The sequence below is a fragment of the Ceratotherium simum genome, chromosome 16 (assembly GCF_057802395.1).
Source record: "Ceratotherium simum simum isolate JZ-2026a chromosome 16, ASM5780239v1, whole genome shotgun sequence".
Taxonomy (NCBI): Eukaryota; Metazoa; Chordata; class Mammalia; order Perissodactyla; family Rhinocerotidae; genus Ceratotherium; species Ceratotherium simum.
In genome coordinates, this window is record NC_141915.1 from 38521232 (window position 1) to 38535558 (window position 14327).

The following is a 14327-nucleotide window of genomic DNA, read 5'->3' on the forward strand; positions in this document are numbered from 1 at the left end:
GCCCACTTGCTCCTTTCCTAATCCTGACTTGGTATGAGGTCTTGGGGTGGGGTGTGGAGTGGTGGGGTTTTCTGTTCTTGGGGCTTGCCTTCAAGTGCCATGCTCCTCGGCACTCCCAGGCTCCTTGGGGCTGCTCTGCCTGAAGCAGTGGCCTGGGGCCCCGGGCTCTGAGACTCCTCCCCTCCAGACTGAGCTCAGGGCCCTGGGCCTCTGTGGCAGGGGGGTCAGTGGTTGCCTGGGATAGTGGTGAGGAGGGGTGGAGGGTGAGGAGTCAGGGGATGGGGTGATCCTAAGTTCTGGGGGTTGGAGAGGGGCTCTGAGGAGGCATGAAGTGCCTGGGCTGCGCACGATGTTTGGGGCGGGGTTGTGGGCTGGTCTAGTCTCCAGGCCTGTTTGGCGTCTTGGTTGTTAATTTAAATGGCCAGTGGCAGTGGCAGCTCCCTGGAGCACCAGGCCTGGCAGGGCGAAGGGGATTCGATTCGTCATTATCTGCTGTTGTCATTAACTGACTCTACCCTCAACTCCACTTTGAGTGCAAAAGAGTGTGTTGGGGGGGACAGTACTAAATGCCACTGAATTACATTAAAATAGTTAATTTTATGTTATGTGAATTTTACCTTGATAAGAAAAAGTAGAGACGGGGCTAGGGGCCACCACTACTTTCTGCCTAGAGGACCCTAAACACATCTCACTGGGGCTGCAGCTTGGCCTGAGATGCTCCTCAAAGCAGCCCCATGGTTGCTTCCATCAGCCTTCCGTACTTCTTCTGGAGGTCAGCTGCTTCCCCTTTCCAGGAGGCAGAGCCTGGCTGCCCTGTGCCCTGGCATCGTGGAAGGGAGGAGAGAGCATGGAGGAAAGTCAGGAAATTAGGCTCCTGCCCTGACCCCATCAAAGGGACACCAGGAGGCTGTGGACCTCTGGGCTGCTGTGAAATCCCTGCCAGCTGTGCTGAGTGGTGCCTCTCTAGGTCCTTTCTGGGGGTCCTAGGACACCTCTGCCGAGCAACCAGCCTGCCCCCTGGACCATGAGACTCCCCCACCCTCGCCTGGGTGGGGACTCTGATGACAGCACAGACGTGGAGGTGCCCAGGCTGATGTCAACGCCTTAAGGCAGCCCCAGCCCTCCAGCCCCACGGGTGTTGCCAGCTTTCTGGATGTGTGGGAAGCATGGTGTGTATGGGGTGCTTCTGAAATCAGAGCTGCTTTCACCCACCAGGGGAAGCTCCTATTTTAAGTTTCCCATGTGCTGAGCCCTCTTGTAAAGCAAAGAATCCTTTTATAGTGCAAGAACCGCCCCGTCTGTTTGGTATGTGTGGATTTTGGCATGTAGGGTTTCCTTCAAGGGGAGCATGTCTGGAATCTCTCACAGGGGCTGGAATTGCCGGGTGGGGTGGGTGTGGGACTCAGGGGCTTGCCCCCCTGTGGTCAGTGTCCAGCCCCTCTTTTCTCTCCTTCTAACTCCCCTCAGTCCCTCCCAGGGCTGGCTCAGGGCCAGAGAGAGGAGCAGCTGCAGGGGATTTCCAGAGCTTCCGAGGGGAGGTGGGAGCCACCCCTCTCCTCCTCCTTTCACCCCTCCCCTATGTTCCTCTCCCCTCTCCTCCTCTTCCCTTTCTGTATGTTCCCCTCCTCTCCCCTCCTCTTCTTTTTCCTCCTCTCCCCTCCCCTCTCCCCTCCCAGAAGGGCAAAATGGAGACAGCGAGGAGAGTGGAGCAGGCCCCTGCTATGTGCAGGGATGCGCAGGGGCTCGGTGGGGCTAGGCAGGGTCTGGGGGCCTGTGGCGGAAGCAGGGCTGCAGGCCAGTTGCTGGAAGAATGTAAAAGCTCTCACAGAACCATAGAATTCAGCATCCTGGCACTGGAAGGGACTACCTGGCCTAGCTCCTCCCAGAGGGATGGGGCTTCATAGAAAGAGCAAGGGCTCAGTTAGCATCAGACTTCAGCCCGTTACTTAACCTCTCTGAGCCTGTCTCCTCATTTACACGGTGGGGCTAATAAGACCCAGCTTACGGTGTTGTCAAGGGGAGCAAATGAAATAATGTTTGTAGAGAGCTTCTCACACAGTAGGTGCTCACACATTTTAATTCCTTTCTTATCCATCTTGGTGTTTTCAAGCCCCTGTGAGGTGATGTCATGATCCTTATAAGTCATCTGTTAACCTTGCACATCACTCACACACTCTGGGCCACCGGTCTTCAACTGCCCGATGTCACACAGTTGAGACCCTGCAGGGCTGAGACCCCAGCCCAGGGTCTCCTTCTCTCCCCGCCCCATGACATAGCTTCCCCAAACAGGGTTCACTGGAGGGGCTGCTAGTTGAGAGCGGCCAGGCTGGGGCATCTTTCATCCACCCTCTGCCCTGGCACCAAGGTTTCACTGGGTGTGGCTTGCTTGCCCTGCTGCCAGCCCAGAGAAGCTGCAGCCTCTCGCTCCCACCCCAAGCTGGCTGTCCAGAGATTGCTGGGCTGGGGTCCCAGCTGTTAGGCAGGTTGTCAGCGCCCTTTGGCCCCAGCCTGGCCAGGGGTCTGTAGCCTCCCTCCCCAGGGGGTGTTCAGGTGGGATCTTCTTACCCAGGATTGCTCAGGGACCTGGCGGCAGAGATGAGGGTGGGGACTGGTGTCATCTTGAGTGGACCTTTGCCCCACCCTACACCGTTAAAGATGCTCAGTGAGGTCCACTCTACGGATGCCTGGGGCTTCTGCCAGAGCCTGGGCCCCACCCAGCTCTCAGCCTTCAGGCCTCCTTTCTCCGCCACTTGCCAGTTGAGGGCCTTCAAGGTCCTCACACTGCCTCCCAAGGCTCCTGCCTTCTCCTCTCATTATGGAGGGCTCCTCTTGTTTTGCTCAATGCTCTGCTTGCAGCCCCATCCCAGCCCCCTCCCAGCCATCCTCTGCTGTGTTTGTTACCCTCCCTGGAATATAAGCTCACTGAGGGCAGGCACATCAACTGGTTCATTGAATTGTCCCCGCCACTGCATACAGCCGTTTGCATGTAGTTGGAGCTTGATAAATGTCTTTTGACTTGACTGCACTGGAGCCCCACCTGCTTTGGAAATGCAAATTTAGGTGGGGGTGGTGTTGCTTTTGGGGGACAAGCAGAGGACCTGGAGGCTAAAAGCCAGAGGCACAAGAACAGGTGAAGTCTCTTCTCGGCTCTCCCCTCTAGTCCTGCCTTCCTGCTCTTCTCCACCAGGGGGTGCTCTTTCCTCTTCCGTAGAAGGGCCAGAAGCTGTGGCCAGGTTTATGGCCACCCGTCGCGTAACCCACCTGCCACCCATTGTTTTTCCTTTTTGGCTCACAGGGTGCTTAGAATCCATCATAAAATGTGAGCCCCAAATCGGAGGAGGCAGGCAGAGAAGGCCTTATTGTTTCCAGGCAGAGGGTGAAACTGAGGTTCAGAGAAGGTACCTTTCCTCAATGACATACAGCTACAAGGTGGGCAGGATGGGAACCTGAACCCAGGACTCTTGGTTCAGTGCTCCTTGAGGACAGCATACAACCCCTTGCCGGCTCCTGGGCCAGGCCTGACCCTGACCCTGGACGGCTCTGGTCTGGACTCCTGGATCTCCCCACAATGCTCCCCTGCTCGCCTCTGCCTGGCCCTGGGGAAGGCGGGTTCTTCCTCTGGCACCCCAGACTTGGGGTTCTTTTCCCTTCACTCCACTCCTCACCCCCTCCTTGTGTCCCCTCAGGTTCTCTCTCCCTTGCTGCCTGCTCCTTAACCAAAAAGCCTACTCAGGTGCCCCCACCCAAACAGGAACGTGTGCTGCCCGATTGTCCCTTCTGCTGACTCTCAGGGCCGGTCCCTTTTCCTCACCCTGGAGGCTCTCCTCTCTGCACAGTCTGGCTTCCCCTCCCGCCATCCCCTGAAAGTGCCCTCTCTGCCTGACACAGGCCACTTCCTCCGGCCACCTGCTTCCCCTCAGTCCTCCTCACCTGCCTCTAGAGGTGAGTGCTCCTTGGGTCCTGTCCCACATCTGGTCTCCTCTCTTCACTGTCCCTGGAGAACCTGAGCCACACTCCTGGTCCTTCGACAACCTCTAGAGCCTGGTCTCTAGCTCAGGCTCTCTTCCTTCTGGGAGATGGACCCAGCGTTTAAGCCATCACCAGCAACACAGCCTGAGGGTTAAGTGTGTGGATTCGGGAGCCCAAATGCCTGGGTTCGAATCCTGCATGTCCTTGGTAAGATACTCAAGCTTTCTGGGCCTCAGTTTCCTATCCATAAAATGAGGATTATAATATCTACTTCACAGGCCCTTTGTAAGGACTTAGCACATACAAAGGACTTAGCACAGTGCCTGGCATATACCCTCTCCCTGAGAACACTCGAGATGACTAGTCTACCTAATGTTCTGAGCCAGAAACCTTGGGGTTGTTCTAGACTCTTCCATCTCTTATGCCCAACACCCAGTTGGTCACAGAGTCCCGGGGGCCTCTGATATTTGTTGCCCCCCAACCCCTCACATGTCCTCCGTTCTTTCCCAAGCCGCCACAGTGGCCATGGCACTTCTCTGCGTAAATCCCTGCCCCAAGCCAGGCTAGAATCTAAGTGTCTCAGGCGTCACCCCTGGGTCACATCCCCTCTGCGTTTCCTTCCTCATCCCTCTGTGCTTCCTGCCCGCGTATGTACGCTCCCCTTGGCTCCAGCTAGAGTCTGCTCTCCTGCTCTGTCTTTTCTCCCTGGAGGGCTTTTCCCCCCATTCCCCACCCCACTCCATGAAGCCCCAAAAAGCTCAAGGCATCCTCCTTCTGGACCTTCCTCCACTTCTCCAGTCTCCCATTGCTCCTTTTCTGGGATCTCACTCTAGAGTCAGGATTGGTAAGACCAGGACCCCTCAAAGGGAAGGAGCCAGGCCTTATCTCTGTATCCCCAGGGGCAACCTCCGCTCCCCACCCCCTCAAATATTAGGGCTCCCAGTAAGTGTTTGGGAATGAAGGAAAGTGATTGGGCTGGGGGAGGAGTTTAGAAAGAGGAAGGATATAAGGAGGGTCCTCACTGAGGGACACCCTCCACCCCATGTTGGGCTTTACCGCCTGAAACCCCAGAGAAAGAGTGTGCCAGGAATAGAGTGGATTTTGAGGTGGATGGTGGGACGCAGGGAGTGAGACATGGGAAGTCAGAGGAATAGGGAGCCAGGACAGAGAGGAAGGATGGGAGGAAGAGGTGTTTGGGAAGATCGATGAGGGAGAGCCACACAGAATGGAGGTGCAGGTCAAGGTGCAGGAAGAGGTGGGAAGGGCAGCAGGGTGGGGGGAGGGCGCACTTTCTGGGAAGCGGGAGAGGGTGGGGGAGGTGAGTGCAGTGCATTGTGGAGGGAGGAATTGCCTGCCGGCCACTGTGAGCTCATTTCCTCTCACCGCCTCCTGCAGTGTCTGAGGGCACAGGCTCTGGAAAAAGTGAGCCAGGGGCACCCCAGAGGCCACCACCCTCCTCCCCTCCCCCACAGCCTCAGTTCAGTCTGGATCTCAGATGCCACTGCTGCCCCCTTACATAGACACCCCATTTGTTCTGAGAGGAAAGGGCCCCTGAGCCAGGGTGGCAGCCAGCCTTGGACCACTGGGGCTGCAGGGCAGAAAGAGGCAGAAACAGGGACCTGGTTGAAGATTAAGCAAGAAAATACAGGCAGTATGACGGATTACAGTTAGATAGCAGGAAGGACTCAGAAGTGGGGGATAATTCTGGCTGCATGTGACCTTGACGAAGAGAGGTGGGGAAGGAAAAGGAGTCATTAACTGCCACTCCATCATTATAAAAGCATCCCTTTCCACTGACTTCCAGGGGATTTGAAATAAATTAAATAAAACATAAGATTTAAAAACAAGTCAGTCTCTCCTTCCTCAGGCTCACGGGAGTAGGGTTGGCCTAGTTGGGTCTGGGCCCCGCGGCCCCTCCAGGACCTGAGTGCCTGATCCTGCTCAGAGGTGAAGGGCTGGGGGGCTTGGGGTTGATTTACTCTCAGGAATCGGGGTGATGGGGGTGGTGGTGAAGCAAACAGGTTTTCCCAGGTCTCCTTGCCCCAGAGGGGGTGGGTGACTCCAGTTGGTGTCAGGCTTCCCACGTTCATTGCCTGCCTTATCCAACCATATTTCTACCTGTCTGTGGCCTCTGCCTCCCTTTCTTCATAATCTGGATGAAGGAATACAGGAGCCATAAAACTGCAAGAAGGCCTGGGAAAGAGGTGAGCATAGGCTGTAGGAAATAGGAGGTACGAAGGGTGTTAGATCCCAGAAAGAACTTTCCAGCAGAAATGAAGGACTGAGGGGCCGTCCCTTTCTGGATCCTCAGAGGATGGGCTGGAAGGATCCTGCTTGGGGGCAGGGAAATGAGGACCTGGCTCAGGACCCTGGTGGCTCTTTGGGCCCAGGTCAGAGTGAAGCTGAGAAGGGAGGTTGTCGGGAGCTTGTAACTAGGAGGCTTGGGGTGGAGGGTGTCTCTGCTCTCACTGCTGCCCACTGCAGAGCAGGTCAATGGGCTGATCCAGAGGCCTGAGCCACACACAGGCTGGCTGGGTGGGAGTCTGAAGGGGAACCTGCCGGCCTCTCTCCTACAGCCTCCATTCCCTTGCCTCAGTGGGGCCCTGGGCTGAGACTCTGCCTGGGAGGGTGACCCTAGATTGAGGGGTGTGGAGCCCCCATGGGCATCATCATCTCTGCCCTTGTCTCAACTTCCTTGAGTCCTTAGAAGGAAGGCTCCCTAAGCCTTTTTCTACTTTTCCCTGTCTTCCATCCTGGGTCTCTTCATCTTTTTCTCTGACTTTCTCCACCTCAGTCTACTCTCTCTATCTTGTCTCTGTTTCTCTCAGGCTTTCTGTGTCTCTCCGTGTCTGTTTCTGACCATCTCTGTCTGGCTATGTTTCTCTCTGCTTCCCTTTCCCTTCCTCCCTTCCTCTCTCCCCTGTCCCTGTGCTAGTTCTGGGTTCAGTGCCCTTGTCCTCTTTCCTCGGCCGGCCCGGATCACCGTCTATCTGGGCCGGTCCCCTGGAGGCCGGCCCAAACTGTCTCCGAGACCGCCTCTCTTCCCCAGGCTGTGTTCTGCCCTCGGCTCCGCGGCCAGCGCAAACCCCTGCCTCAGCCGCCTCACCTGTCTGCTGGCCCAGGGAAAGGCGGCGGGTGCGCCCCGACGGGAGCGCAGCGGAAGGAGCGAAGGGGCGGGCCCCAGGGAGGAGGCCCCACCCACCCCAGGCTCGGCCCCGCCCCCTCCGGCCCCGCCCCTCCCGGGTCCTTGCTTGCGCCCCCAACAGTGCCCTGGCCGCAGAGCTGCCGCTGCCGCCCGATGAATGGAGTCGCCTTCTGCCTGGTCGGGATCCCGCCCCGCCCGGAGCCCCGGCCCCCCCAGGTGAGGGCGCGGGGCCAGGGAAGGGGGCGGGTCCAGGCGCTACCGGGGAGCTGGCAGCAGGGCTGGGGTCGCGGCGCCCCCGCTCGGCGGGCACAGCCTGGGGAACACCGCGCTGGCACCGCGGGCACGGCTGCGGGAAACCTTGGCTGGTGGCGAGCCGGGGAGGGGGCCAGAGCGAGGGCTGCTCTGGGCAGGGGGGCGGGAAGGAGGAAGGTAGGCAGGGGGCCGGGACGCGCGCAGGGCTGCCAGGGCAGGGGGCACCGACTGGGGCGGCGGTGCCAGGCCCCCGGGGGCTGGGCAGCGGGGGCGGGAGGCCCGCGCCTTTTGTCCGGGTTTTTCAGGCGGGGCGCCTGCCGCCGTTTCCTCTGCCCGAGTTTTCGTTTTCCGTTGGCGAGGCCCCGCCACAGCTGGAGGGAGAGGGAGTGGGGGAGGGGGTTCCCGAAGCGGGATGTCCTTGGCCACCGCGGCCGGACACCCCCCTCCCCGCGCCACACTCGCCCCCTGCCGGGCCGGACCGCTCGACGAGCTGCGGGGCGCGGGTCCGCCGCCCCTCTGGGTCCCGGGGAAGAGAAACAGGCCCGGGACCTGCGGCCCTGCAGGGGCAGCTGCACTCCCCTCTGTCCCCTCCGGCTGGCTGTGGGTGGGTCTGGGCATGGGGTGCCAGGGGCATTACTCAGCGCTGGGCTGCTTTGCTTGGGTCCTTTCATCTGCCAGCTGCTGGCGCTAGGGAGGGGCCAGCAGGGGCCTCTGCGCCCCATCCGGGCCAGCCCCCTACCTCTGAGCCTGGCCACCCAGTCCTGTTGGAGCACCCCAACATACACTCCCCCTTCCCAAGGTGAAGGATTGAACGCTGTCTGGCCAGTCGTTTTCCCAGCTTGGAAAAGAAGTTCCCTGGGGGTCCAGGTTGGGGTCAAGGCCTGGGCTGAGGCCTCTTCCGCTTTTGACAGGGCTGGAGGACTTAGGGACGCTCCTTCCCAGCCCTCCCCCAGTGCTGGAGCTGGGGTCTGGTACTTTGCAAACTCTTCCTGACACTGGTGTGTTTCTCAGGAGCTGGCTGTATGCTCAGTTCTCCCTCAATCTGTGTCTCTCTCCCCGGACTCCCACTCCACTTTTCAGAGTTTCCTAATTACAAACTTGAATTTCAGGATGGACTGGGGCTAGGGGTGGAGGTCATTAAGCCTGAGTCCCTTGGATTCTCCCCCTGGACCAACACATACCTCATCTCCACCCCCACCCCCACAATTTCCACCCCCACCCGCAGCCAAGGCCCTGCTGGGGGTGGATGCATTTGATCCCACGTGGTTCTTTCCCTGGCCAGGGCAACAGCCCCATTCCCCAAAGTGGTGGCTCTCACTGCGATTTGCTCATTGGCATGTGATTTGAACCTCTATTACATAACCCATCATTTTGCCTCCAAACACAGCCCAAAGGCCCCCAGCCCCAGCCTCTTCTTCCACTTGCTCACAGGGTGGTTGGGTCCACCCCTAGGTGGCTCCGAGCTCCAAGTTCCTGCGTCCAAGACCCCGCCCTCCCCTTGGGAATGATGAGAGCAGTAAATCCTTGACCTTCAGTGCTGGATTTGTGGGCCTCAAAAGCCCTGTGAGTGGGTGGGATGGATATTAGAGTCTGAGGCTACACAGAGATAGTGCCAGGGCTGGAACCCGGGTCTCCTGATAGGAGTCACGGCACAGGATAAAGCTTTGGAGAGGGGAGCATTGTTAGGAAGGTGGCTTTGGGACACATGGGGAATGGGGCAGGCTTTTGAGGATCCCAGCCCCAGCGGAGAGGGACTGGACCCAGGGAATAGGCCTTGTGTTTGGGGAGCCTGCATGGGGACCTCTGTGTCCCCTCATCAGGCCAACTTTGAGCTCATAGGGAAAGGAACAAGAGTCCTGTCTGGCCCCTCAGGGGCGCAGCATTTTTGGCACGGATGGGAGTGGGAATGAGGGAGGGTGCTGGTTACAGATCAGGGCAGTGCAGGAGGGATGGAGGCGTTTACACTTCATCCTTCATGGCAGGGTTACTTAGAATGACTTCGTGATGTATAAAGTTAAAAGAGAGAACAAAAGAGGAGAATGGAATAAGTTACAACGTGAAGGATTGCAGTTAGCTATACGGGAGAACTTCTGGGGCGAGGCTTGTGAACGGCAGCATCCCAGGCTAGCCTGGAGCGTCATGTAGGGAAGTTCCCTCCAGTATAGTGTGTCAGGTAGATTCTTATGATGTTGGATTCCAGTGTAGCAATCTGGAGGGATTGGTAGGGGTTGCAGATATATTCAAATGAGCATAGACATTAGTGCCTGAAAAAATGTGTTTTTAAGGAGGAGGAGTTGCTTTAATAGTATAGCTGATAATTAAGACATAGATGGCAATTACTCCGGGCCAGGATTTTTATAAATTACTGCTTTTAATCCTCACAACACCACCATGATGTGGATATCGTTATCCCCATTTGACAGGTGAAGACACTGAGGCACAGAGAGCTAATACGTTGGCCAAAATCACATCAATAACAAGTAGCTGAGCCAGGGTGGGAACCCGGCAGTCTGGCCCATGTCCATGCTCTCACCCTGCTATCCTGCTTCTCAGGACCTGCTTTGTCCCACTGTCACTCCCACCCCAGGTCTGGGTCCATCTTGGACACAGCCCAAGATCAAGGTCAACCTCTCCCTGGATTGGAGCTTGGTTGCTTGTCTTTCTGCTGGGACAGGGCTGGGGACCAGAGGCCTCAGTGAGGTGAAGCCTCAGGTGCCCGTCTGTGTTGGTAGGTGGCGAATCAGCTCATTTACTCCTCCACCCTCCCATCCCACCCCATGCCAGTCCATAGCACTTGATGTTTTCCCTCCAAAGGGGCATCCACCCTGCTCTGTTGGTTGCAAGAGTTCAAAGGTGAGATATTGGCTTGGTCAGGGATTTGGACAAAGCCTGGTTTGAATGATCCTGCTCTCTCTCCCTCCCCGGAGAGAGCCATGAATAGGGCCTGTGGGAGCTGGCTCTGCCTTTCCCCTAGCACCCTCCACCCCCTTCAAACAACCCGCCTTTAGATCCAGGCCCCCTATTTCATGTGAAATTGTGCCAGCTCATCAGCAGGGCAGTGCTGGTCAGTACCAGGCAGGCATCTCCTCCCCACTGCCTCAGTGGGACAGCAGGCTGGGTGGCCTTGGGACTGGACTTTGGGGCGAGCTTAAATCTCTGTGGGGGTGGAGTGTTTTCATCACCTGTCAGAGTGAGTCAGGACCAGAGGGGTCATCTTGCCCAACTCCCTCATGCTACAGGGAGGAAACTGAGGCCAGAGAGGCCAGAGAGGCCCAAAGTCAGGTAGCCTGTGAGTGGTGGACATGAACCCAGATGTTCTGACTCCTGGGCTCCCAGGCTATGCCTTTCCCCACATGGTTCTGTCCTTGGTGCCCCCCTTCAGTGCAGGGTTCTGGGACAGGGCCCCGGGAGGGAGAGGGGAGGGCATAGAGGAGCAAGGATGAGTGGACAATGCGTCCCGTTCTTCTCTGTGTCCCCAGTGGCCAGCACAGCGCCTGGCACAGAGCAGCTCTCCATAAATGTTTGTGAAGTGCGGGCCAGGGAACAGCTCCTCCCCTGGCTTCCCAGGGTGCCCCTGCCCAGCTCTGCCTCTGGCACTGTGACAGTCGGTCTGCACGTCAGTCTCCCCCATCAGACTGGAGTTATTTGAGGGCAAGAAAAGTATTAATAGCAACTGCTTCCATAGCGCTCACCACTAAGTAGGTACATCATCATTGTCCCATTTGACAGATGAAGAAGCTGGCACAAAGAGATTACGTGGCTTCCTAGGGTCACACAGCTAGTAAGTGGCAGAGCTAATGAGTTGACCATGCTCTTGACCTCATTCCAAGTGGCCCCAGAAGTGTTGAGTTTATCTTGGTATCCACAGGGCCTGGCCTGCAGCCGGTACTCAGAGACTGTTTGTTGACTGACGGGCTGACAATGAATGGAAAAACCACAGAATCCCACCCTTTGGAGGTAGCTGGGGTTGGGGTCTTGGGAAGGCAGCCTAGAGGTTCATCACTGTGTTATCTGCGCCAGGAGGACCTGAGCCAAATCTAGAAAGGAAGGGAAAGCTCACCCACATCCTGTCATGACTACCCTCCAAGGCTTAACGCGGGCCACTGCGCCCCCCAGTCTTCTGGCTTCTCTTGTGCTCTCACTTCCTCCCTTCCTCCCCCAGAGTTCCGAGGGAATGGTGCTGAGCAATGGGCACGTGGAGAAGACTACAGGTTGGATTAAAGAGGGCTGTTCTTTTTCATCTCTCTGGCCCTGAGATGTTCAGCCCAATGCATCACCTTGGTGGAAGATTCTGTGCCTTTCAAGTTGGAGGGTGGACGGAGTGTCTGGTTTGGGGCAGGGCCCATCATAGCTATCAATTCTCTGTCTCTCCCTGGAAGGGGTGTTGGATTTCCGGCCACCTCCAGTCCTAAACCTTAGGCCCAGGGTCATCTCCTCCAACCTCCTGAAACCCACGTCCCCCTGGGCAGGTAACCTCTTCCCCTCTGATTGCCTCCTGCTCCCCGTTTGCTGGTTTGAATGAACATCAGTCAGTCACTATCCCCAGCCCACACTTCATCTGCTGACAAAAGCTGGTGGGGAGCTGGCTAGGAGACAGAAGACTCAGTGTGGGGGATGGGGTCTGCCTTCTAACACAGAGAGGCAACCGTGGGAGATGAGAGGCCCAGGCCTGGCATGGCCGCTGGTACACTGGGAGCAGGTTGGGTGTCTGAGTCCTGCCTTCAGCCTGCTGAGGTTCCAACTTCAGCTCTACCCCTTATTCACTGTGTGACCTTGGCCAAGTTAATTCATTTTTAGTCTCAGTTTTCTTTTTTTTTTTAAAGTTTTATTTATTTATTTTTTCCCCCAAAGCCCCAGTAGATAGTTGTATGTCATAGCTGCACATCCTTCTAGTTGCTGTATGTGGGACGCGGCCTCAGCATGGCCAGAGAAGCGGTGAGTCGGTGCATGCCCGGGATCCAAACCCGGGCTGCCAGCAGTGGAGCGCGCGCACTTGACGCTAAGCCACAGGGCCGGCCCTAGTCTCAGTTTTCTTATCCCTGAAAGAATCCCTTAAAATTGTTGAGAGGATTAAATGAGGTAATACAGGTAAAGTGGCTGACATTTGGTAATCTCAACAATTAGTAGCAACTATTATTATTATTATTAATTTATTTATTTTCTTGCTGAGGAAGATTCGCCCTGAGCTAACATCTGTGCCAGTCTTCCTCTATTTTGTATGTGGGTCGCTGCCACAGCATGGCCATCGACAAGTACTGTAGGTCCACACCCAGGAACCGAACCCAGGCCGCTGAAGTGGAGTGTGCCAAACTTAACCACTAGGCGACGGGGGCTGGCCCCTATGTTTATTAAACAAATGATAATCGATGGATGGGCCGGCCCCGTGGCTTAGCGGTTAAGTGCGTGCGCTCCGCTGCAGGCGGCCCAGGTTCGGATCCCGGGCGCGCACCGACGCACCGCTTCTCTGGCCATGCTGAGGCCGTGTCCCACATACAGCAACTAGAAGGACGTGCAGCTATGACATACAACTATCTACTGGGGCTTTGGGGGAAAAATAAATAAATAAACAAACAAACAAACAAAAGATAATCAATGGATGGGAATGAGAACAACATCCTTTGGGCTCAATAAAGAGAACCCATTATGGCTGGAGTAATCTGACAAGGAAATGGGCTGCCCCTGGAAGTAATGAAGCCCCCATCGGTGGAGGTGAGCAAGCACAGGCTGGACTAGAGAGAATTCTGACATTGGGTGAGGGGTTGACACAGAAAACCTTAAGAGCCCTACTTTGGGATCAGCACCTTGTGGTAGGAAGTTAGAGGAGCAGGTGACACCTGGTTCCTGCTCTGGGGATTGGGGAGGGGAGTGAGAGGTTGGCTGCTGTGGTTTGGGCTATGAGGCTCCTCTGAGGAGAAGGAGCCCTGAGAGTCTGCCTGGAGGAGGCCTGGAAGGATGGATGTGGCTCTGATGGGTGGCAGAAGGTGGAGGCCACTGCAGGCCAGGGAGGGGCTTGGTGGTTGAGGGGCAGTGAGGCACCTGGGCTGCTGGTCCTGAAGTCTGCCCTAAGGCTGCCTCCACATCCTGCCTGCCCAAGGGTATGGGTGTATGGTGGTGGTGGTGGTGGTGAGGAACTGGTGGCTCCCTGACCCCCGCACCTCCCAGCTGTCCTGGAGGAGGGGCTGAGGCTACTCCCTGTGGCAAAGAGCAGGGGCCTGTAAGGAGCAGAACTGGAGAAAGAAAGACTTCTTATGCCCAATGCATTTGGGAGCGTCTGGGGGTCGGGGGAACAGTGGGGCCTTTGTCCCCAGCCACCGGGAATCTGGCCGAGGAGCTGGCCCTGGGTCTGGCTGGGCCCTCGGCCGGCAGGTCCTCTTTGAAGTGACCCTTTCAAAGCTCAGGCTGAATGCCTGGGAGGAGAGAGCCTGGGCAGCGGGATGCCTGAGACCCACAAGCCAAGGATGGAAACAGAGCCAGGGCTGGCCTCTTTGGGCGGGCAGGCTGGCAGGAGGTGTGTGGGTCGGAGGAATGTGGCGGGGCTAGGGGGACATGTGGGAGCCATGTGGGAGGACAACCACTCCAGGGGTCTTTGCCCCCAAGTGGGGGTCGGTATAGGGAAGGGCAGAGTTCATTTTGGCCCCATGCCTGGTTTCTGTCAGTCCCTAGCTTGATTTCTATCTGACTCGGGTCTCCTAAATCTGCAGCTTCTCCTTCCTTTTTAATTTCCTCAAAGAGTGTGAGAGCTCCTTGGAGAGAATCTAGTGTGGGCGCAGGACTTAGAGCCCTCGATAGAAGAGAGGGGTGGAGATCTGGGCTATTGGAGCTTTTCCTGCTCCTGAGAGCCTCCAAAAGGCTGGAAGGGGAAGCTGAAGTGGAGACCCCGACCCTCCACCACAGTTTCCCTCATTCTCAATGTGGAGGAAACTCTGTACTGTTCTTCAAAAGAGATGGAGGGAGGCAGAAG

At 56.9% G+C, this 14327-nt stretch overlaps 1 protein-coding gene across 1 annotated transcript in view; it reads left to right on the forward strand.

Moving 5' to 3' along the window:
• The first annotated feature begins 7264 nt into the window (after nt 1-7264).
• Nucleotides 7265-14327, forward strand: part of ARHGAP23 (Rho GTPase activating protein 23) — a 70437-nt gene continuing 63374 nt past the window's right edge. Inside the window, 1 exon segment of the mRNA XM_014790610.2 lies at nt 7265-7330. Within this exon segment, the coding sequence (XP_014646096.2) occupies nt 7268-7330 (63 nt within the window). The 5' untranslated portion in view covers nt 7265-7267.